This window comes from Vulpes vulpes, chromosome 16 (genome assembly GCF_048418805.1).
Source record: "Vulpes vulpes isolate BD-2025 chromosome 16, VulVul3, whole genome shotgun sequence".
In the NCBI taxonomy this organism is placed as follows: domain Eukaryota; kingdom Metazoa; phylum Chordata; class Mammalia; order Carnivora; family Canidae; genus Vulpes; species Vulpes vulpes.
This window is the reverse complement of record NC_132795.1, coordinates 93,211,290-93,235,790: the sequence shown is the minus strand read 5'-3', so window position 1 is coordinate 93,235,790 and position 24,501 is coordinate 93,211,290. Positions and strand designations below refer to the sequence as shown.

The 24,501-nt window shown below is 38.6% G+C and overlaps 1 protein-coding gene and 1 pseudogene across 1 annotated transcript; one reads left to right on the top strand and one right to left on the bottom strand.

Moving 5' to 3' along the window:
* Positions 1-3,235: 3,235 nt before the first annotated feature.
* LOC112934400 (trafficking protein particle complex subunit 2-like) lies at positions 3,236-6,912 on the bottom strand (annotated as a pseudogene).
* LOC112934364 (inorganic pyrophosphatase 2, mitochondrial-like) lies at positions 4,505-5,486 on the top strand. Its single transcript, XM_026017786.2, is given in 2 exon segments — positions 4,505-4,897; positions 4,900-5,486. Coding segments are annotated over 2 exon segments (894 nt in total). The 5' UTR covers positions 4,505-4,519; the 3' UTR covers positions 5,416-5,486.
* Positions 6,913-24,501: the final 17,589 nt, after the last annotated feature.

Genomic DNA, 24,501 nt, shown 5'->3' with positions numbered 1-24,501 from the left:
TCCATCTATAATTTACGATTTTATTTATAAAAGTATCCAAAATGGCAAATTTGTAGAAATAGAAAGTAGATTATGGTTGTCCATGACTAGGTTGGTGGGTTGTGGGGGAGGAACAAAGAAATGAGGAATGACTGCTTCTTTTTGGGATAACAAAATATTCTCTTTTTTAAAATTTTTATTTATTTTTATTTTTAATTTTTTTTTTTTTTACAAAATGTTCTTTTTTTTTAAAAGATTTTATTTATTTATTCATGAGAGACACACACAGAGAGAGAGAGGCAGAGACACAGGCAGAGGGAGAAGCAGGCTCCATGCCGGGAGCCCGATGTGGAACTTGACCCCGGGACTCCAGGACTACGCCCTGGGCTGAAGGCAGATGCCCAACCGCTGAGCCATCCAGGGATCCCCCTACAAAATGTTCTTAAATTACTTGTGGTAATGGTTGCACAACCCTATTGCAGTATTTACTTACTTTTTATAGTTTATTAAGACATAATTGACATATAGAGTTGTATATATTTTACATAAGTGAATTGTATGGTATGTGTATTATAACTCAATGAAGCCCCCCCCCCTTTTTTTAATCTTTCAGGATAAAAGCTAAAGCCGTTCACTTTACAGGTGAAGAGAATTGCAAGTACAAAGACTCCCTGAAGCCAAAAAAGGGAATGAACAAATGAACAAAAGAGAGAAAGAAATGAGGTTGGTAAGTTGATCAACATATATTTGTAAGCTGGATAGCAGATGGAGGAATGGCAGTTATTAAACATACCTTAGAGGGATCCCTGGGTGGCTCAGCGCCCTGCCTTCGGCTCAGGGCGTGATCCTGGAGTTCTGGGATCGAGTCCCACGTCGGGCTCCCTGCATGGAGCCTGCTTCTCCCTCTGCTTATGTCTCTGCCTCTCTCTTTCTATGTCTCTCATAAATAAATAAAATCTTTAAAATTATAAACAAACAAATAAACAAACATACCTTAGAAAGCTTAAAACTTAATGCCTGAGGTTAGGATGGGGAAAAGCAAGCTTCTTCTTGAGGCAGAAATCAAAAAGGGAATTGATTAAAAATGGTTTAAAAATTAGTTGGATTCCTAAATATCCTCCTTCGGCCCTTGCAGCCTGCTCCCCATTCCATCCCTTCTGTCATGGATGGAGTGGTTTTTCTCTAGAGTGAGGTAAAGCCCAAAGGGACTCTGTTGTCAGGCACCGGCACAGTTGGGGACTACAGGGAGATTAATGGGAAATTTACATCCAAAACAGTGAGACACCCATCCTCGTTCCTACTGAACTGCTAATAAACTGGTTATCAGTTTTCCTATAGATACTGATAGCTGGGGGAACCCCAGCTAACAAAAATAGACAAAGCTTGGCTAGATCTTACTACAATAAAATCCATCAGGCACCAAGACTCAGTGCCCAACACACGGCTTCCCATCAGTTTTTCAGTCTTTCTCTCCTAAATATCATTGGACAGCCTAAGATCATCAAACACTTGAGGAAAATCTCTAACACCTAAGACAAAAACCAGTGGCAATGTAGGAAGCAGAAGAGAACTTTTAAAAATCATTATAATTAATATCTTTGTATCTTCAAAGGGATAAGAAAAGTTTAAATATGACAGGAGAAAAAATTCAACAGAAATGTTGGAACATACAGGTTGAGACACTTTCCGGAAAGTAGAGTGGAAAGATAATAAAATGGAAAAAAATTAAATTAGAGGACCAGGCCAGGACTTTTTTTTTTTTTTTTGAGATTTTATTTATTTGAGGGAGGGAGAGAAAGAGAAAGAGAGATCATGAGTGTGTGTGAGTATGCACATGTGTATGCTTGAGTGCGGGGAGGGACAGAGGAAGAGGGAGAAGCAGACTCCCTGCTGAGCATGGAGCCCAATCTGTGGCTCCATCCCAGGACCCTGAGATCATGACCAGAGCCGAAGTTAGATGCTTAACGAACTGAGCCACCCAGGCACCCCAGGCCAGGATATTTACTATCAGAATAATAGAATTTACAGAGAGAACAGAAAGCAGAAGGAAAGAAAGAATTTGGGAAATAATACAAGATTATTTCCAAGAACTGAGAAACAATTTTGTAGACAATACTCCATTTCTTAGAAAGTTACTAAAGGATGTTTCCCTGGAAAATGAAGCAGTTATTCAAGAAATATGAAATCATGAGAAGTAGAAGACCAGGGATTCAGTACGACAGAAGGATATAAGATTTCCATGACTGATGATACAACAAAAATCCCAAGGAATCTGCTGTGCATCAGTCTAGAGTCTGAATCAGAACAGAGTACTTCAGGGGGGAAATCAGTATCTAGCCCACCTCCCATATACACATATATACTAGATTATCTGATATATTTTAAAACTTTGAGGGATGCTTGGGTGGCTCAGTCAGCTAAGTATCTGCCTTAGGCTCAGGTCACGATCCCAGGAACTTGGGATCCGGCCCTGTGTTGGGCTCCCTGCTCATCAAGGAGTCTGCTTCTCCCTCTCCCCTTCCTTCTGCCCCTCCCTCCCACTTGTGCACGCTCTCTCTCTCTCTCTCTCATTCATAAACAAACAAACAAACAAATAAATGGCTTTGTGAGCTGTATGTAGATACTTCTAGTGGAGAGTTTGGTGAAAAACTAGTGATTACTTCTTAAAGAGAGGAAAAATAAGACAATGATTAAATTCAGGGAAAAAATTTAAATTGTAATACAAAAGAAATGTTATTATGTATTCTACATGGCTCAGTATGAGTGTAAATACTAAATAATGGTCTAATCAAATATTATGATATTTGGATGCTAGGAGGATGAGGGGAAGGGAAGAGTATGTGTGTTGGAGAGGAGTTAAGTATCAGAACAAGGAAGTAAGTATCAGAAGAAACAACTAAGTTGAAGGTAGTTGTCTTGGCAAAGTGGAAGTTGAGAGTAGAGAGGATATTATGGCCAATACTCCATGTTCAACACTATAAGCTTTGTAAAACCATTTGACTTTATTTATTTATTTATTTATTTATTTATTTATTTATTTCAGAGAGACAGAGAGAGAGTATGTGCACTCAAGCTGGGGGAAGGGCAGAGAAAGAGGGAGAGAGAGAATCTCAGGCAGACTCCTCTTTGAGCTCAGAGCCCATCAAGAGGCTCCATCTATTAACTCTGAGGTCATGACCTGAGCTGAGATTAAGTGTCGGCCACTTTAACTGAGGCACCCAGGCATCCCTTGACTTTTTCCCTAAACTTTTCAAGGCTATTTAATCATGTTACTTACAATGTACACATTCCTGAGAATCTCCCCATCATAGCAACATGGTTTATTTCCAAAATTTTCTACATTCAACTTAACAAGGTGTTTCTTCCCAAGAAACTGCACTTTTCTGTCAAATGTGCTTGATCAAATAGGAGAATCAGGTTCATAAAATGGATTCATTGTAAACTTTATGTATAAATCATAGACATCAGTAAAGAACTTCTTTATTTCATCTTCTTGCCTTATGTCATGAAGCATAATAAAACTCATATGACTTGCAATAACAAATGCTGAAACAAACCACTCATTGAATTTTTCCACAGTTTTCAAGTACATGTGGTTGGACAGCCGCATGTTCTCATCTATGAGGTTGAGAGCAGTGTGTGCTATGCATTTGGTTCAGAAGACGATGATCATCTTTGGATTCTGCTTTTCCAACTGGCAAAAACTCCATTTCAAAAACTGGATTATTATGGTTGCCAGATGGTGGGAGTCAGTTCCCACCACAGACCTGTGTGGGCAACCTCTGTTGGAACTCCCTGAAAAACATTTGACTTTCTAACCTGTGTGTGTGTGTGTGTGTCTGTGTGTGTGTCTGTGTCTGTGTCTGTGTGTGGAGTGTAGGTGGAATACCCAGTGCTAAATAAACAATGGCTGATTTCTTACTTAAAAAAAAAAGATTTTATTTATTTGTTCATGAGAGACACAGAGAGAGGCAGAGACACAGGCAGAGGGAGAAGCAGGCTCCCTGCAGGGAGCCCAGTGTGGGACTCGATCCCAAGACCCCGGGATCACATCCTGAGCCAAAGGCAGATGCTCAACCACTGAGCCACACAAGTGTCCCTGATTTTTAACTTTTTTGGTCTCTTTTTATCAAGGCTTTATTACCCTATGCAACATAAATTGCAAGATTGTAGTGTATCTTGTTTAAATTAAATTTTAACCCTGGATTTGGGAGCTTCCTTAGGCTTCTACATACAATACGGCAATATGGACAACACCCTAACATAATCTCGTTAGCAGCACGTTTACAAACTTTTACAACTTGATTATATATGTTGTTACCTCAACTCAGCTACTTACTGTTGATTCTTACAGGCTTCTACTTCCAAGTTTAGTTTTCCGTCCTTGAGGTTTGCTGACTGACAGGTACACAAGGACTCTTACATAAATTTTATTACAAGTTGCATCAAAGATATATACTATAATAAAAATGAATATTGCATAAATAACATATAAAAGTAAACACCTATTGGGCACACAGGGCCTGGCCCACACCGCGCCATGGCTTCCTACTGCACAGAGGAGCACAGCCAGCCCCGCTCCCCCAGTTACCGCCTCTTCTTCAAGAATGTAGCTGGTCACTACATTTCCCCCTTTCATGATATTCCTCTGAAGGTGGACTCAACAGTGGAAAATGGCATTCCTACAAAGAGAGCACGAAATGATGAGTATGAGAATTTGTTTAATATGGTTGTAGAAGTACCTTGGTGGACAAATGCTAAAATGGAGATTGCCACAAAGGAGCCTTTGAATCCCATTAAACAAGATAGAAAGGATGGCAAGCTACAGTACGTGGCGAATATCTTCCCTCACAAGGGTTATATTTGGAATTACGGTGCCCTCCCACAGTCTTGGGAAGATCCCCATCAAAAAGATAAAGGAGTACAGACTGCTGTGGAGATAATGATCCTACTGATGTTTGTGAAATAGGCTCAAAGGTTCTTTCTTGTGGGGAGGTTATTCCTGTGAAGATCCTTGGAATTTTGGCTCTTATTGATCAGGGTGAAACAGATTGGAAAATAATTGCTATCAATGTGAATGATCCTGAAGCCTCAAAGTTTCATGATATTCATGATGTTAAGAAGTACAAACCAGGTTACTTGGAAGCTACGCTTAATTGGTTTAGATTTTATAAGGTGCCAGAAGGAAAACCAGAAAACCAGTTTGCTTTTAATGGAGAATTCAAAAACAAGGCTTTTGCTCTTGATGTTATTAAATCTACTCATGGATGCTGGAAAGCATTGCTTATGAAGAAGTGTGATGGCGGAGCTATAAAGTGCACAAATGTGCATATATCTGACAGCCCTTTCCATTGCACTCAAGAGGAAGCAAGATCAATAGTTGAACTGGTGTCATCTTCACCGAATCAAGAAAATAATACAGAAGATCAAATGTAGCACTTCCTTGGCAAGTGATGGAACATTTGAAGTTTGGCTATCAAGACTCCAATCTCTAAGGACTCCACGACTCCCTTCCTCCAAGTGCAAGCACAGGCAGATCTATGAGGATTTACTGATTTCCTGTTGAAACTTCATTGTTTTTCCAGCCTTTTTTGAGATACACAATATGTAAATAAAGACTGATATTTAAAAAAATAATAAAAGTAAACATATATCCAACATAATATGTATAATAAAGCTTGTGTCAAAAAAAAATAAATAAATAAAGCTTGTGTCTGTGGGGCGTATTATAAAATGATATTCAATTTTAGTGAAGATTATTAGAAGTTTTTTAGCGAAAGATAGTGTAGATACCCTGCATTATTGAAAGAAACAATGCAAAGTCTATTATTAATCCAGATAGTTTAAAAAAGAACACAGATTTTAAAATATACATACAATAGTATATATTTTCTATGCCCTCACTTAGATATGTAAATATATGTCAAAAGATAAACTGATAACCTCTTAGGACAGTACAAAATTTGAAAGGGATCTAAAAGGACTTACCTTAACTAAAATATTCCAGTTTTTTTTTTTAAACACGGGATGTTTTCATATATTTCCCATGTAATTAAAAAATTAATGTTTAAAAATATATATAATTTAAAATGAATTTTATTAAGGTGTAATACACATGAAAAAAGTGCACAAGTGACACTTTTAGTACTCAAGACATTTTCACTAAGTGAACACAGCTATGTAACCACACTGAGGTCAAGAAGCACAATATTAGGGATGCCTGGGTGACACAATCAGTTAAGCATCTGCCTTCAACTCACGATCCCAGGGGTCCTGGGATGGAGCCCCACATCAGGTTCCCTCCTTAAGGGGGAGCCTTCTTCTCCCTCTCCCTCGGTCTACAATGCCTCCTGCTTGTGCGCTCTCTCTCTGTTTTTTTTTTTTTTTTTAATATAATATTACAAGCACCCTAGAGGATGCCCTACACCTCCTCTCCATCCCTGGCCTACTTCTCCACGTCAAAGGAAAAAATATTACCCAGTTTCTAACAACAAAGATGAATGTTGCCAATTTTTGACTTCAAATAAATGGAATCATTATGATATATATTCTTTTTTTAAAAAAAGATTTTATTTATTTATTCACAAGAAACACAGAGGGAGAGGCAGAGACACAGGCAGAGGGAGAAGCAGGCTCCCTATAGGGAGCTGGATGTGGGACTCGATCACAGGACCTTGGGATCACACCCTGAGCTGAAGGCAGATGCTCAACCGCTGAGCCACCCAAGCGTCCCAATATATATTTTTTTGTTTCATTTGCTCAACATCATGTTGTAAGATTCACTCATTCTTGTTGTTTCCTGAGGCTGTCATTCCACTCAGAATTTGACTATTACCAGATGACTTTTTCATAAGGCTTCAGTTTCATTAAAATAACTAAGTAGGTTTGAGGTTCACTTTGCACACAACTTAGGGGAAAAAAAAATGTGCCTGACAATAGTATCCAACATCAACATGTAAGCTCCTGACCTCGGAGTGATCTGTCATCACCAAAAGAAAAGCAAATGATCAGAACAGCAGAAGTTTTAATTTAAGAATCATTTGAATTATCTAGATAAAATGCATAAAATTTGATTAAATTTGGAATTTATGTATGTTTAGCCTAAATTAGATATGCAGTTACTTTGACACCGTGATTAAAATCTGATGGAATAGCTTGCTACTGAAAAGAAGAAACATGAAGCTTGCGGAGGCAGTGATAAATTTAAATCTCTAATGAAAGATTAAAAAGGGATATGTTGCATGGCCAAATCCCCCAACAGCAGTGTGAGGAACAGCATGGAGCTTTTGTCACAAGCTGTTTCAGGCCCTGAAGCTTAACAAACAAGTCGAAATTTAAAAAATGTGACTTTACAGACATGAAAATAGAACCTAGGAAGACTAAGCCTGGGGCCCTGCCTCTTCCACTGGCCCGGAGGCTTAAGATCGTTTCTTCTACTGCATGGGGCTACTTCCCTGTCTGGGTTATGGTCTTCATGAATCTACCTGAGATCTTCACCTGCAACTCCCAGATGAAGCTGTAAACCCTCTTCAAACTCCAACTCATCTGCTGCGGACTGGCTCTCAGATAAGGTGGAGACAGCAAGAGGACTCCGCAGGGAGTGAATTCTCTCTGCCGCTGCTAAAACAGCGTAGAGATCTTAATCCAGTGGTTTCCAACCTTCCCAGCAGGAAGATCCCACCGCATACACATGGCTGCTTAATTTGGGCTGTTGCTCTGAGCTGTTGCCAGGTAGAGCGCATACTCTCCGTGCTCAGCATGCACAGGTGACTGGCTGACATGTGTCCCAGTTACTGGCACACCCTGAAATAATCAGTATCGCTGTTATGAAATAACAGTATCACTGTTCTTTTGCAGGAAATTGAAAATATCCCTCAGAGGCCTCAGATGCCCATGACCACCTTCAGATTTGTTACCGCCCCCTTATTTTAAAGGAGAGCAGCCTAAGGTGATGGAATACTGAATATAGTTCTATCACCGAATATAGAATCTAGTGGGAAGCCTGAATTAGAAGGCCTGGATTCTAGTCTTCACTTTAAGAAGACTTAGCTTGGTGATCCTGGCCCCACATTCTCCACTTTCCTCACTTTATACATTTCTTTTTTACCCCCAAATAAATGCATTACTCTTTCAATTTATAAAAGGTAGTATCATTTTATAACACACAGTTATAACACTGAAATTCATGTTCCTTTTTATTTTTTCATTGGTGATATTCTAAGTAGAGTGAACACTGTATGTTCCTCATATACTTGTTCCTTCCTTATTCTCCTTCCCTTGTTCCTTTTTTTTTTTTTTTTTAAAACTTTATTTATTTATTTTTTTTTTATTTTTTTTTAAATTTTTTATTTATTTATGATAGTCACAGAGAGAGAGAGAGAGGCAGAGACACAGGCGGAGGGAGAAGCAGGCTCCATGCACCGGGAGCCCGACGTGGGATTCGATCCCAGGTCTCCAGGATCGCGCCCTGGGCCAAAGGCAGGCGCCAAACCGCTGCGCCACCCAGGGATCCCCCCTTGTTCCTTTTTATCCTCAATTAACAGAATAAGATTCCACATGTTCACCCTTATGACCTGTATTAACCTTCCGTGAAGTGCAATCACTTCTTCATATTTGTTCAGGTAAATGTGCATAACTGGGGGATCCCTGGGTGGCTCAGCGGTTGGGCGCCTGCCTTTGGCCCAGGGCGTAATTCTGGAGACCCGGGATCGAGTCTGCCTCTCTCTCTCTCTCTCTCTCTCTCTCTCTCTCTGTGTCTCTCATGAATAAATAAAATCTTAAAAAAAAATAAATGTGCATAACTGACACAGTCATTTGAAATGAATTCCCTGTAAATTACAAATGCAATGTGCTGGTGCCTGGAAGACTGTTGTTACCAGTAACAGACTGGTCATGTCCAGTAGCAAAGAAACCTAATTATACTAAAGTAGATTAACTCATATTGGAGGCCTATCACATAATTTTGGTAACATGGTGCCTTCATTTAACACACAGTGCAGAGAACTTGAGTTTCTTTTGAATATCTGGATGAGATTTTATCTTGGAATGTGAAGGTGCCAGAGAAATGAACATGTTCAAACCTGTTTGGGTGTTTTTAAGGATGAATGATCGCTCTTTACTCTGCTTAAAATTACAGACTTTCTGTTGTTGAGTTGGTCTGATGATCATAATAATGTAGAAAAAGGCTTTGTTAAGCATTATAGACAGTTTTGTAAATTTTGAGGACCTCGGGGAAAAGGGTCTACTAAGGATTTGCTAGTATCAACTTTGTACAACTTATAAGTACAATCTATTACTCATTTAGGAAGCATGGAATGAGATCATTAAGCATGTTTTAGCATAACACTGTTCTTGAAAATGAACACTAGTCCACTAGTGTTAAGGTTAAGAGCAGTCGAAGGTCTAAATAAAGCTCTAAAGACAATAATAAAGTCTCCATCTTAGTAGGAACAGTAGTTGACTACTGAGCAACTCATTTCTGCCATGTGCTATACTAAGCCCTTTTTAAAAAAAATATTTTATTTATTTATTCATGAGAGTCACAGAGAGAGGTAGAGACATAGGCAGAGGGAGAAGCAGGCTGTCTGCGGTGAGCCGGGGACTCCAGGATCATGATCCGAGCCAAAGGCTCAACCACTGAGCCATCCAGGTGCCCCTCTAGGAGGTCATTCTTAGAATATCCATTAGATACACAGAAAAAGATATTCAACAACATTAGCCATTATGGGAATGCAAATTAAAATCACAGTTAGATACCACTACACAACCGTTAGACTATTCAGTGACTTAAATACACAGCGATAACATCAAACGCTGGTAAAAATACAGAAACTGGTACTTTCAGACATTGCTGATCAAAATATAAAGTGAAACCCTCAGTCTAGAAAATATGTCTGTGAATTCCTTGTAAAACCAAACATCACTTACCCACAACACAGCAACTGTATGCTTAAACTTTTACCCCAGACAAGTGAAAACAGACTTTCAAAAAGGAACTGATCCTGTTCATAGCAATCTTACCTGTAATAGCCCAAAACTGGAAACAACCGAAATGTCCTTTAATGAGCAAATAATTCAGCAATGTATTCATGCACTCGTGTGTGTATGTGTGTGTGTGTGTGTGTGTGTGTGTGTGTGTACCACATGGCTCAGTGTGGTATTTGAATAGGGTTGTAGATTGTATCAATGTCACTTTTCCTGTTTTGATCTAGAACTATACTTATGCAACGTGTTATCATTGGTAGAAACTGGAGCACAGGTACGTGGAACATTTCTATACTATTTTTTTTTTTACAACTCTCTGTTGATCTGTTATTATTTAAAATTATTTAAAAGTATTTAAAATTTATTAAAGTTCAAAACATATTCACTGCATACACATATGCTCCTGTATAAATTTCTAGTATTAACTTTTGTGTGTGTGGGTTTTTTTTCCCATAAATACTGTTATCCTGAAGTGTCATTCCGCAAACTTGATGTCTCATTCAACATAAAATCATTCATTCATTCATGTAGAGTATGAGCACCAGAGAGAGTGAATCTGAGTCAGACTCTGTGCTAGAGTCAGACACAGGGTTCCATCTCATGACTCTGAGATCATGACCTGAGCCAAAATCAAGAGCTGGTTGCTTAATCAACTGATCCACCCAGGTGTCCCTCAACATTTCTGTTTTGAGGTCTATCCAAAATTAATACATAGAGACCTAGATCTTATAACTATTGGATAGGATTCTAAAATATGAATACATCATGTTTTATTTATCCTTCCCCAATTTATGAACATTTAGATTTTTCCTTTTTTTTTCCTGTTTCAAAGTCTGATGTAATGAATATTCTTGTATGTGGCCTGTTGTGCACATGGACAAGAGTTCTTCTAGTGTAGTATTTCCTATACTTAGAGGTAATAAAAATATTAGCTGTCCATATTTATTGAGCACTGGCCATAATATTGTTATGATTGATGAGGGAATGGGAAAGTGAGCTAAATTACCAAAAGTCACAGTCAGTAGGTGGCAGGGCCAGCATTCAAACCCATCCTGCCCAATTCTGAAACCCATATTCTTAACCACTGTGGTGTCCTGCTGTCTCCAGCAGTGTTCAGTGAAAATATTCTGGATGTCTTCCCTGAATGTTGATCCATGTGTCCCCAATCTGTACTTTGCAGTTTACTCTTCCAACCTGGTGTCTTTTTATTTATTCTGGTTAATTAAATCATCTTGATTTGAGACCGTAATATTTTAGCATGCTGAGATAAATATTTACTTCAAACACAAGGGGTTTTTAGACCATTTCCTGTAATGTATTCCTGCCAAAAATGATACACTTGAATCTAATCAGGCTTCTAATGTTAACTTTTATTTAGAGAAAATAAAAATAATAGAGGAATAGTTTAGTGATACCACAAGGAAGCTACTCATATATCCATAGTGTGGAGTATTCGATAGGGCAATCAGTATAATTTTTGTGATAAATTGATGCCATGAAAAAAAATATATTTGGGGGGGGGGTTGGTCGGGGAGACTTCTCTAAATTAAAAGGAATTAGGAGACATGATATCAATTCTAATAAGGGATCTTATTTGTACTTAAATTTAAATAAATCAGCTTTTTAAAAAGATGTTTTTGAGATGAGTGGGGAAATGGGATTTTCTGTTACTAGATAATGTAAAAGGATATCAAGGGATTATTCTTAATTTTTATACATGCTTTAAAGGCATTGTGGTTATATAAGAAGCTGTCCACTTTGGAGAAGAGATTCTTATCAAAATATTTGCAGGTGAAATTATATGGTGTCTAGAATTTGCTGTAAAATATGCTGGGGGAGAAAAAGAAGGGTAGATACAGCAAATGGGCAAAATCTTGACAATCACTGCTGAATCTAGAAGATAAATATATAGGAGCTCATTGTACTCTTCTATCTATTTTTTATTATTTTACCATACTTTATAATAAATTTTAAAGTGTTTTTAATTATAAAGTAATAGAAAACATGGCAAGGTGAGGATAAATCTTGGAAAAATAAGAGAAAAAACTAGAGTTCACAACCCACTACCCAGAGACAACCACCATTAAAACTTAGATGCATTTTCTTCTAGTACTTTTCTATGCATCTTTTGATTAGATTTTCATTATGAAGATAAAAATCTTGATATAGGGGCGCCTGGGTGGCTCAGTTGGTTAAGCATCCAACCCTTGATCCCAGCTCAGGTCTTAATCTCAGGGTCATGCTGGGCATTGAGCCTACTTAAAAAAAATCTTGATATAATTTTGGGACCCACTTCTCTCCTTTACATATATAAACATTTTTAATATTGTCATGAATTCTGTTAAGCATCCTATCTAATGATGGCATAATATAGCTCATCGAATAGTTAAACCCAGGCTTCATTTGATACCTCCCCTCTGTGCTTACATATCATTTTATTAAGATTTCTAATAAAATATTTATTCTGTATCACATTTTTTGTTTGGGGGGAAGGTACAGTCTCTTCTTATGTACTATTCCTTACCGGTGCTTGATACATAGTAAACACTTAACAATAATATATGTAAATCAAATGAAAAAAATGATACTTTTTTTGATTGTTCAATTAGCTGTGTACAATGGTCCATGTTACTTTATTTTGCCAATCAAAATATCATGAAAGTCCATGTTGGATTTATTATTTGAATGACATTTGACTGCGTATCTCTGGTCTTTCAGTCTACTAACCTAATCAAAAATTAAAATGCCTCTTGTTAATAAACCTTCCCTTGTTCTTATTGTTCACCACCTGATCTTTAGAAGAGCTGATGAACAGACACTTGGGTGGCTCAGTGGTTGAGCATCTGCCGTTGGCTCAGGTCATGATCCCAGGGTCCCAGGATTGAGTCCTGCATTGGGCTCCCCTGAGGGAGCCTGATTCTCCCTCTCTCTGTGTCTCTCATGACTAAGTAAATAAAATCTTAAAAAAAGGATGATGAACTGATGAAGCACTCACACAGTAATCTACTAAAATTATACTGGGGAGCCAGTATACACAGTATAAAACTATATGTCTGGCAGCAAATTAATTTTCTATGAAATCTTTCTTAAGAATGCTGCAAAATTTTAAGTAATGTAAAAAAATTAATATTTTTCACAGCTGAGTATATACATGATCATGGTGATGTCCGCCATGACCTGATATAGCATAAAGCAGAGGTAATGCCTTATAATGTGACAAAAAGCTGGCACCAAAGAGAGATTGTTTGCATACTAGAACATGAGTAAATTAGTTTTGGGAGAATAAGAGTGTCAAAGAAAAATCAAAAAGCAATTCAATGGATCATTATTAGCATGGTTATTTGTATGCAAGAGGGAGAAACCGACAGATTGAATCTGTCTAATGAAAACAAGAATGAATTTATATAATAAGGAAAATGGGAAAGAGGGAGGGAAAACCCCACTGTTGGGGAACAATGAACTTTGTTTTTCTTTTCTTAGGTAAGTGCTGCATAGAGGTGGTTAGCAACAATTTGGGGTGTTTATGGATTCCCTAGAAAGGTTAGCTACGGAACATTCTTAATGGCTCTTTGTGTGATGTTTGCCTCTGTCCTTTGTTAGCATCTTTTGTTCATCTTAAGCAGGCCAGGTATACACATCAAAATTTCTCCAGTGCTTGAAAGTGAGAAAGGCAAACTTCTATTTAAATTGAATCATATACTATGTAGCTTACAATGGTTTGACTTATGATTTTTCAATTTTACCACTTGCAAAAGTGATACGCATTCAGCAGAAACTATACTTGGATTTTTGGGTTTTGATCTATTCCCAGGCTAGCAATGCTAGGATTTGGTAATGCTGGGCAGCAGCAATGGCTTACGGCTCCCGGTCAGCCCTGCCCCATGACAGGAGAGTAAACAACTGATACATTTACAGCTACTCTGTACCCATAGGACCATTCTGCTTTTCACTTTCAGTAGAGTATGTAATACATTACATGATATTCAATACTTTATTATAAAATAGGCTTTGGGTTAGATGATTTTGCCCAGCTGTAGGCTAATGCAAGGGTTCTGCACGTTTAAGGTAAGCTAGGCTAACCTATGATGGTTAGGTGTATTCAAACTATTTTCAACTTATGATGGATTTATTGGGATGTCCAGGAGGATCTGTAGTTGACTGATAAGTGAAAAGTGTAGGAGTAGACATTAGGTATAGTGTGATCAGGGACTCAAAGAATGACACTGGGACTCAATTTCTCTTTCTCTACCTCTTGGTTACATATCTATTATGTTGGCTTTATCTCAGACAGGCTTTTACCATGAGGTAGTGAGATGATGTCACAGTTCATCATCGATTGTTCAGGGCTCAAAGTTAATTGAAAAGAAGTCTTTCCCCATGATTCATTATGATTAGGCAAATTTGATCAAATGGCCTCCCCCGAACCAATCATTGTAATCAGGGGAATGGAATTCCAATACTTGGCTGGTCCTGGTCACATGCTCAACCCTCAATAAAGGGGAAGGTTCCTACTTGCTGCACAAGGACTAAGAATCGGAAGAATTCCTAAGAAGAAACCAGATTGTGGTTCCCAAAAGGGGAAATGGTTGTGTGCTGGACAACCAAAACGCCATGGCAGGCCACCATAGTGCCACACTGATTTATATCGGTTAGGATTTTTTCAGATACAGGTAACAACAACAAAATCTAATTCTAATTGTCTTTAACAAAATAAGAAAGAGCTTTATTGACTGCTGTTTAAAAATACACCCAGGATTTGTTTTAATCGGGTATGGTAAGACATGCAGGCATAGAAATGATTGTCACGTAGGAAGAAGTTTCTACTCACAGACCCCTAGAAACAAGAGGCATGGCATTGCCACACAGGGCCAGGTGGAGAAGGACTAGGGTGGGTCAGGAGGCAGAGAGATGTGAAAAGGGAGAGCATGGCCCAGAGTCTTTACTGGAGTTCTTGTGAGAAGAAATGGGTAAAGCAGGGTAGGTACAGGGAGTTAGTTTGAGATTGGGTAGTTGGATTAATTTCGGTAGGCTCTGGGCTATAGGGATGATCTCTAGTTGTCTGGTACCTGGCCTTGGGAGTGAATTAACTAGTCCCAGGCGGAACAGTCTCTCCAGAATCAAAGCCCCAAATGCTAGAGTATCAAAAATCAAAAAATAAGAAAGTATATCAATGTAGCTCCTATAACTGAAAAGTCCAGGGAAATATATTTTCTGGCATAGCCGGATATGACACCTGCAATATTATCTAAGCATCATGCTCAGGCTCCCCCTGGTGGCTCCTGGCAGTTCCAGACTCCACTACCCCCTTTTCCACTCACAGTCCACGATGCCTAAATGACTGCAGCAGCTCTTCTCTGCAACCCTTTCGCTTCTAATCCAGAAGGAAAGAAAGGGCTTCTTTCCTCCAACAGCCAAACAAAAATCCTGGTCCTCATTCTTCTTGACCAGACTTGAGCCAATCACTGCAGCAAATGGGACGGCAATTGCTTATTGACTTAGGGAGCACCCCTAGCCCTGCAACCATATGGACTGAGAGTAGAGTGGAGGTGGCTCTTTGGGTATCCTGGCATGCTATTTTCCCAGAAGAATGGAAAATGGATGCTAGGGAACCAAAACAATCTGTTCTCAACACAATGGATGTCAGACATATTTATCCTGGAATATCTCTTACCCTGTTATTATTGCTCACTTGTTTTGTGTAACTCTGATTTCCAATTCAGTCACACGCACCATGAAGAAATATCGTATTTTGGCTTCCAGAAAAGATGGAGGAGTAGGAGGCCCCTAAACTCACCTTGTCTCATGGGTACAACTAGATTACATACATATCACTATAAATAACCCAGAAAACATCCTAAAGATTGGTAGAACAGACTCTCCATAGCTAAAGGTAGAGTCAAGGCCACATCGAAGAGGGTACGAAGGCAGAAATGCAGTTGGGAGCAAATAGATCCACAGAACTATTTGTGGGAGGAAGGGATGCTGTGGGTGTGGAGAGGTACGAGAAATAGACCCTCACTCCAGGTACCCCAGGCACAGGCAACCTGAATGGGAAGATGAATCCCCACAATGTTTGGCTTGGAAAACCAGAGGGGCCAAATTTAGTGAGTTCTAACAGTCAGCATGGCTTAACACTTGGAATTTGAAAAAATCAGCGGGTTTGGCTCTGGGACAGCCAGGAAGGCTGTAGGTCCCCACTGTTAGAGCGATATGCAGAGATACAGCATAGAAGTAGGACTTTGAAAATTTCCTGGGGTATATGGGAGGGAAATTTCTTCACTAACCTCAGAGCAGGTGCTTGGAGTCTTCTTCAGAAACAAAGGAGCCGGCACGTGCCATTTCCTTCCTCCCCCATGTAATAGATACATGGGAACTAGCACAGTGCTAACACTTGCTACCTAACTTGCTAAAAACACACCCTACCCTGTGTTCTCTTGCAAACATGCCCCCTCCAGCCAGACCTTGGCTCCAGATCCCCTCCCATAGCAGACCTGGGCAAACCTTGCTAATACTGAGCATCCTGTCCCAGCATATTTCTGCATGTCCACCCCCTCCAATCTGGCCTGCTTTGATCCTGCCAGCTGCAGGTCCTGTTCCCAAAGCAAGCAGGCATAAACCTTGCTAATACCAGCACAGTGCCTCAAGTTCTTCTGCACACCTGCCCCCTCCAACATGCCCTGGGCCGGAGCCATCCAAAGCAGTGCCACAACCATGGCAGTGTGCAAGCAGCCCTGACAGAGACCAGCACACCCCAAAGTAGATAAGGCAGTCCAGCTGCACCCTCAACAGTGGGCTGTGGGTAAAGAACACAAATACATGGAGGTTAAATAAAGTGCTACTAAGCAATGAATGGGTCAACCAAGAAATCAAAAAAGGAATTAAAAAATACATGAAGACAAGTGAAAATGAAAATGAAAACACAGTAGTCCAAAATCTTTGGGACACCGCAAAAGCTACTCTAAGATGGAAGTTTGTAACAATATAAATATCACAAAGCAAGAAAAACCTCAAACAATCTAACTTTATACCTAAGGGAGCAAGAAAAAGAAGAAAAAAACAAAACTTAAAACCCATAGAAAGAAGGAAATAATAAAGATTAGGTTAGAAATAAGCAAAATAGAAACTTAAAAAACAATAGAACAGATCAATGCAAACAGAGATGATTGTTTGAAAAGATCAACAAAATTGATAAACATTTAGCCAGACTCATAGTAGCAACAACAAAGAGACTCAAATAAACAAAATAAACAAATTTCAGAGTACTCAAACAAAATCAGAAATGAAAGAGGAGAAATAACACCCAATGCCACAGAAACACAAAGGATTATAAGATAATGTTATGAAAAATTACATGCCAGCAAATTGGACAACCTAGAAGAAATGGATTAATTTCTAGAAACATTTAACTTCCCAAAACTGAATCAGGAAGAAACAGAAAATTTGAACAGATTAGTTAACAGCAATGAAATTAAGTCAGTAATCAAAAAACTCCCAACAATAAAAAAAGTCCAGGACCAGATGGTTTCACAGGTGAATTCTACCAAACATTTAAAGAAGTATTATTCTTAAACTATTCCAAAAATAGAAGAGGAAGGAAAGCTTTCAAATTCGTTATGTGAGGCCAGCATTACCCTGATACTGACACCAGATAAAGTCACTACAAAAAAAGAGAACTGCACAATAGCCCTGGTAAAAACAGAGGTAAAAATCCTCAACAAAATATTGGCAAACTGACTCCAACAATACATTAAAAAAATCATTCACCATCATCATGTGGGATTTATTCCCAGGATGCAAGGATGGTTCAATATTTACAAATCAATCAACATGGTATATTACATTAATGAGAGAAAGGTTAAAACCCACATGATCATTTTAATAGATGCAGAAAAGGCATTTAACAAACTATAATATCCATTCATGATTAAAACCCTCAACAAAGTAGATTTAGAGGGAACATACCTCAACATAATAAAGCCCACAGGTAACCCCATACTTAATGGTAAAAAATTGGGAGCTTTTCCCCTAAGATCAGGAACAAGACAAGGATGTCTACTTTCACCAACTTTATTCAACATAATACTAGAAGTCCTAGCACAGCAATCAGACAAGAAAAAGAAATAAAAGGCAACCTAATTGGTAAGGAAAAAATAAAACTTTCACTATTCACAGATGATATGATACTATATATAGAAAACCCTAAAGACTCCACCAAAGAACTACTAGAACTGATAAATGAATTCAGTAAAGTTGCAGGATACAAGATTAACATACAGAAATCTGTTGCATTTCTATACACTAATAATGAAGTAGCAGAAAGAGAAATTAAGAAAACAATCCATTTATAATTGCACCAAAAATAATAAAACACCTAGGAGGTAAAGGGCCTATATTTTGAAAACTATAAAACACTGATTAAAGAGAAATTTAAGATATACAAACAAATGGAATACTATTACACGCACATGTCCATATTATTTAAAGCAATCTACAGATTTAATGCGATCCCTATAAAAATACCAACAGCATTTTTCACAAAACTAGAATAAATTTCACATAACTAGAATAAATAGAAAAAAAAACTGTATAGAACCATTAGAAACCCTGAAAAGCCAAAGCAATCTTGAAAAAAGAAGAACAAAACTGGAGGAATCATAACCCCCAATTTCAAGATATACTATAAAGCTTTCATATATATCACAACACTGTGGTATCAGCATAGGTATCCCCCCAAATAAACTCACAACTATATGGTCAATAAATCTTTGACAAAGGAGACAAGAATATACAATAAAAAAAGTTTCTTCAAACAAATGGTGTTGGGAAAACTGGATAGCTACATACAAAAGAATGAAACTGGGCCACCTTCTTACACCATATACAAAAATAAACTCAAAATGAATTAAGGATCTAAATGTGAGAACTGAACCTATAAAAATCCTAGAAGAGAGCATAGGTAGTAATTTTTCTGACATTGGCTATATGCAACATTTTCCTCTCTTCTCCTGAGGTGAGGGAAATAAAAGCAAAATTAAACTATTGGGACGACATCAAAATAAAAAGCTTCTGCACAGCAAAGGAAGCAATCAACAAAACTAAAAGGCAACCTACTAAATGGGAGAAGATATTTGCAAATGACATACCCAATAAAGGGTTAGTATCTAAAGTATATAAAGAACTTATATAGCTCAACACAAAACCCCCAAATAATCTAATTAAAAAATGGACAGAAGACTTGAATAGACATTTCTCCAGAAAACATATCCAGATAGCCAACAGACACATGAAAAGATGCTCAACATGTCTCATCATCAGGAAATACAAATTAAAACCACAATGAGATATTACCTCATATCTGTCAGAACGCTAAAGTTAATACAAGAAGGAGCAAATGTTGACAAGGATGTGAAAAAAAAGGAACCCTTGTGTACTACAGGTGGGAATGCCAACTGGTCCAGCCACTGTGGAAAACAGTATGTTGGTTCCTCAAAAAATTAAAAATAGAAATACCATATGATTCAGTAATTCCACTACTGGGTATTTACCCAAAGAATACAAAAACACTAATTTGAAAAGATACATGCACCCCTGTGTTTGCTTATTTATTTTATAGACTTTTTAAAAAAAGATTTTATTTATTTATTGATGAGAGACACAGAGAGAGAGAGAGAGAGAGAGGCAGAGACACAGGCAGAAGGAGAAGCAGGCTCCATGCAGGGAACGCAATGTGGGACTCATTCCCAGGACTCCAGGATAACACCATGGGCCAAAGGCAAACACCAAACCGCTGAGCCACCCAGGTGTCCCCACCCCTGTGTTTATTGTGGCATTATTTACAGTGGCCAAATTATGGAAGCCACCCAAGTATCTATCAATAGATGAATGGATAAATGAGGCGTGGTGTGCGTGTGTGTGTGTATATATATGTATATGCATATGTATATAATCATACATATATATGATTACTCAGCCACAAAAAAGTATGAAATCTTGCCAATTGCAATAACATGAGTGGATCAAGGGAGTATAATACTAAAGTGAAATGAGTCAGTCAAAGAAACCCCAATACTATATAATTTAACTCATCTGTGGAATTTAAGAAACAAAACAAATGAATAAAGATAAAAAGAGGGGTACCTGGCTGTTTCAGTCAGTAGAGCATATGACTCTTGGGCATGACATTGGGCATGGAACCTACTTAAAAATAAATAAGTAAAATAAAATTAGAATTATTTAAAAAGAAAAAATGAGAAGAAAGAGACAACCCCCAAAACTGACTCTTAACTAAAAGAACAAACTGATGGTTACCAGAGGGGAGGTGGGTGGGGGGATAGGGGAAAGAGTTGAAAGGAATTAAAGAGTACACTTATTGTGATGAGCACGGAGTAATGCACAGAATGCTAAATCACTATACTGTATATCTGAAACTAATATAACACTGTATGCTAATGACACTGGAATTGAAACTTAAAAAAAAATAATTGAAAAGAAAATCCAATACAGTGTATTCTCATTACAAACCATTTACAAGCTCATTACAAACTGTCCCCTAAGGATAAGAAAACAATTATTTGAACCATAGTAGTACTGAACCCACATAACAAAGAGATATCATGTGAAAAATAATAGAACTGCAGAATTTTAAAATGTCTCACAAATACCAAAAAATCAGAACTACTGTCATATAGTTAAAGTCGATATCTTAGTTGACAGAGTTGGGCTCCTCAGCATCCCTCTCCCATGCCTTAATACTATTGACGTGTGTCCAGTCTTTTGATATTTCATCTGTTTGAGATTTCTCAAATCACAGTTGGCAGTGCTATGCTCACGTCTGCAAAGTCTTTTGTTCCAATTCAGTGCAATTTCCCTTGACATCTGAGCTCTGCTATCACAGGCTTCAATTTCATCTTTAACATAGTCGTTCTACCAACATCCATCCACCCCTCGCAAATAATGTACCAGCTATAAGACTCAAGGGGGCCTATGGATGGATCGCCATCCCCAGTTCCCAGGGACGGCTCCGATGGGTTTAATCCAATCAGGATAACTCCTTGTAGCAGTCATTGGTTTAGGTGATCTAAAGAGAAGCCAGTTGCATGGGATCGGCTGAACACTGGAATTGGGTCAGGTTTGGCCCAACGAGGGAAGAAAAATTCCCTGCCTTTTGTTTGAAGACTTAAAGGTTATATTTCTTTATTTATTTGGGTCGTATTATGTCTCAACTTTCATTGAATTTACAGTGTAGAGACGAGATAGAGATACAAAAAATTAAGTAATTTCCTCTAATATCCCCTGCTTCCATGTAAATTTAAATGGGGTCATGGGGGAAGCCTCCAATATCTATAGAACATTGTAATTTCTTCTCAATTCCAATACTAATATATGTGAGCAATACATAGATATTTCCACCTTCAGGAGTTTATATAGCAGTGTGTGTGTGTGTGTGTGTGTGTGTGTGTGTGTATCTATATGGGCATATCTTTGTTGGTCATATTAGTATATTGTGTATCTAAGAAAGACCATAGTGATTTATTTTCATTAGCAAGGCTAGAGATTTTTACTCTGCAGATAGAACTTTTTGAAACAATGAAGAATGTGTGCAAAGATTTAGCTGCTAAAGACGTTTTTAAAAGTGTTTTTGGAAACATTTTATAAAAGCGGCACCCGGGTGGCTCAGTGGTTAAGCATCTGACTCTTGGTTTCAGCTCAGGTCATGATCTCAGGGTCCTAGGATGAGCCCCACGTCCAGCTCCCAGATCAATGAGGGGCCTGGTTCTCCCTCTCCTCCCCGCTCCTGCTCTCTCTTGCTATCTGTGTCTCTCTCAAATAAATAAATAAAATCTAAAAAAAAAAAGAAAATGTTTTATAATAATGTTGCAATAAACATCTTTGGTGTTAAATCTTCTTATACATAATTATTTCCTTAGGATGTAAATTCCCAGAAGCAGAATAACCTCATAGACACATCTTTCGGGCCTTTGCAGGGGACTGCACACACCTTGGCTTTATAATTTATTTTTCCACCTCTAGTTTCTCTCTCCCTCCATTCTTCTTCTTTTTTTTTTTTAGATTTTGTTTATTTATTCATGAAAGACACACAGAGAGAAAGGCAGACATGTAGGCAGAGGGAGAAACAGGCTCCAGGCAGGGAGCCTGATGCAGGACTCGAACCTGAGACCACAGATCATGCCCTGAGCCAGGGGCAGGTGCTCAACCGCTGAGCCACCCAGGCGTCCCATTCTGTCTTTTGTTTGTGAGTTTATTTTCATTAAATCCTGTACTCAGCATTTCACTTTTGGGCTGAAAACCCTTCCTTTCCCCTTGCTGGGGCCCAGTTCTTTAGTGATATCCGAGGACTTTTACAACCTGACTCTGCCCCAGATTTCCAGTCTTTTCTGCCACCACTCTCTTGTATATATGAATCTTTCATTTTAACTAAATTCACCTAATCCCTGGGTGCTTGGGAGGCTCAGTCAGTTCAGCATCTGCCTTTGGCCCAGCTCATGATCCCAGGATCCCGAGATTGAGCCCCCACATCAGGCTCTCTGCTCAGCGGGGAGCCTGCTTCTCCCCCTCCTACTCCCCCTGCTTGTGCTCTCTCTGTCAAATAGATAAATAAAAACTTAAAAAAAAATTTCATCCACTCCCTACCTCCCACTTTCTTTATAATTTCCTGTCTTTACACTTTTGTTTCATGCTATTTCCACCTCGTGTAACCCAGATGAAAATTGAATAACAAGGGAAATGTTAGAATTAGGAATGAGTAGCTCAATCTGTCACAGCCTTCCATTGACGTTTCCTCCACATGTTTTTCTCCATGTCACCACCCTGCCTTCAGCGCTCAAAGCATCCAGGTGTGTACACTGCTCCCCACTCCCTTCCCATTCATGCCTTCACCTTCCCCAAAGCTGAGGTTCATTCCACCTGCTGCTTATGTTCCAGGCCCTTTCTCTCCCGTCAGTGGTCAGACTCAACCTGTCTTGTTGATTGTGAGATTCATTGCTCCTCTGTTGTCCCTGAGGGCCCCACCCTTTGCTGGCCACTTCTGATCTTCTCAGTCTGCTGTCGACCACTTTCTCTTTTTTGGGGGGTCTGCTTTTCTTCTTTCATTATGATTCCTATCTCTTGGTTCCTAAAAGAAGAGACAGACCTTCACAGTGCTTAGAGAATTCCTTTCCCTTCCTTCCTTCCTCCCTTCCTTCCTTCCTTCCTTCCTTCCTTCCTTCCTTCCTTCCATTTCTTTCTTTTTTACTTTTAAGATTTTAGTCATTTATTTGACAGAGAATGAGCACACGTGAGAGAGAGAGAGAGAGAGCGCATGGGCGGAGGGAGAGGCAAAGGGAGAGGGAGAAGCAGACTCCCTGCTAATCAGGGAGCCCGAGGTGGGGCTGGATCCCAGGACCCCGGGATCATGACCTGAGCAGAAAGGCAGACACTTGACCAGCTGAGCCATCCAGGCTTCCCCTTTCTGTCATTTTCCATAACCGTCTTCTCCAATCCCATTAAGCAGAACATACTTTTCCATCCTTCTTGGCTCTTTACAACATGCTTTCCTTCCTCTCCATCCCTTCCTTACAAATCCTATAGCCGGTCCCGATGCTCAGATGCCCTGAAAGAGTCCTCATCCATGGAATTGGGGAGATGAAATATAAAAACTATACAAGTTTTAAAGAGAGGAGAAAAACATTATTTGCCTCATAAAGTTTTTTCCATCTCAGTTTCCGTTTCTAGGGCACAATATAAAAGAAAGCCTGCATAAATTCTCGAGTGTTATTAGACCCTGGGGGAATGATCTAAATAAGCTTAAAATAAAAATAAGACTTCCACAAAGCATAGCGAAATTGTTAACAGCTCTGGAATTGTGACAATTACTAATGATGAAGGGAGAGTTTAGAAAGAAAAAGACATAGTTTGGTTAGAAAATTTCAATCTAATCAATGGAGATAAGTACATAAGTCTCAGACAGCACAGGCAAATAGGTTTTTAAAAACAAAATTTGGGGGCACCTGGCTAGCTCAGTAGGTTAAGGGTCTAGCCCTTGATTTTGACTCAGGTCATGATTTAAGTGTCGTGATATTAAGCCCCATAGGCTCCGTGTTCAGCAGGGAATCTGCTTGAGATTCTCGCTCTCCCTCTCCCTCTGTCTCCTTCCTGCCTCTCTACAATGAGTAAATAAATCTTTAAAAACCCCAGTTTCTTTAATTTCATTTGACTGGCTGGGTTCACATTCCCATTAATAATCCAAACGAAAGATAAAACAAGTAAGAAAAATTAGACTTTTTAAATACCTAATAGATTTTTTGAGAGTAGATTCAAATGATAGAGACCTATTATGTTCCTGTTACTTAGAATCATTTTTCATATTATATCAATGTGTAATGATTTAAACTTATATATGTAGAGTAAAATAATTCTCTTCAGTGGTTTCTGTGTCCTTTGTTCATGGAGTTCTATTTGAAGTGAAATAGATTTGAAATCAATATAGTGTAAGACAAAGACATAACAACATGATTTGGTAAGTGAAAGAAAAAAGGAAGA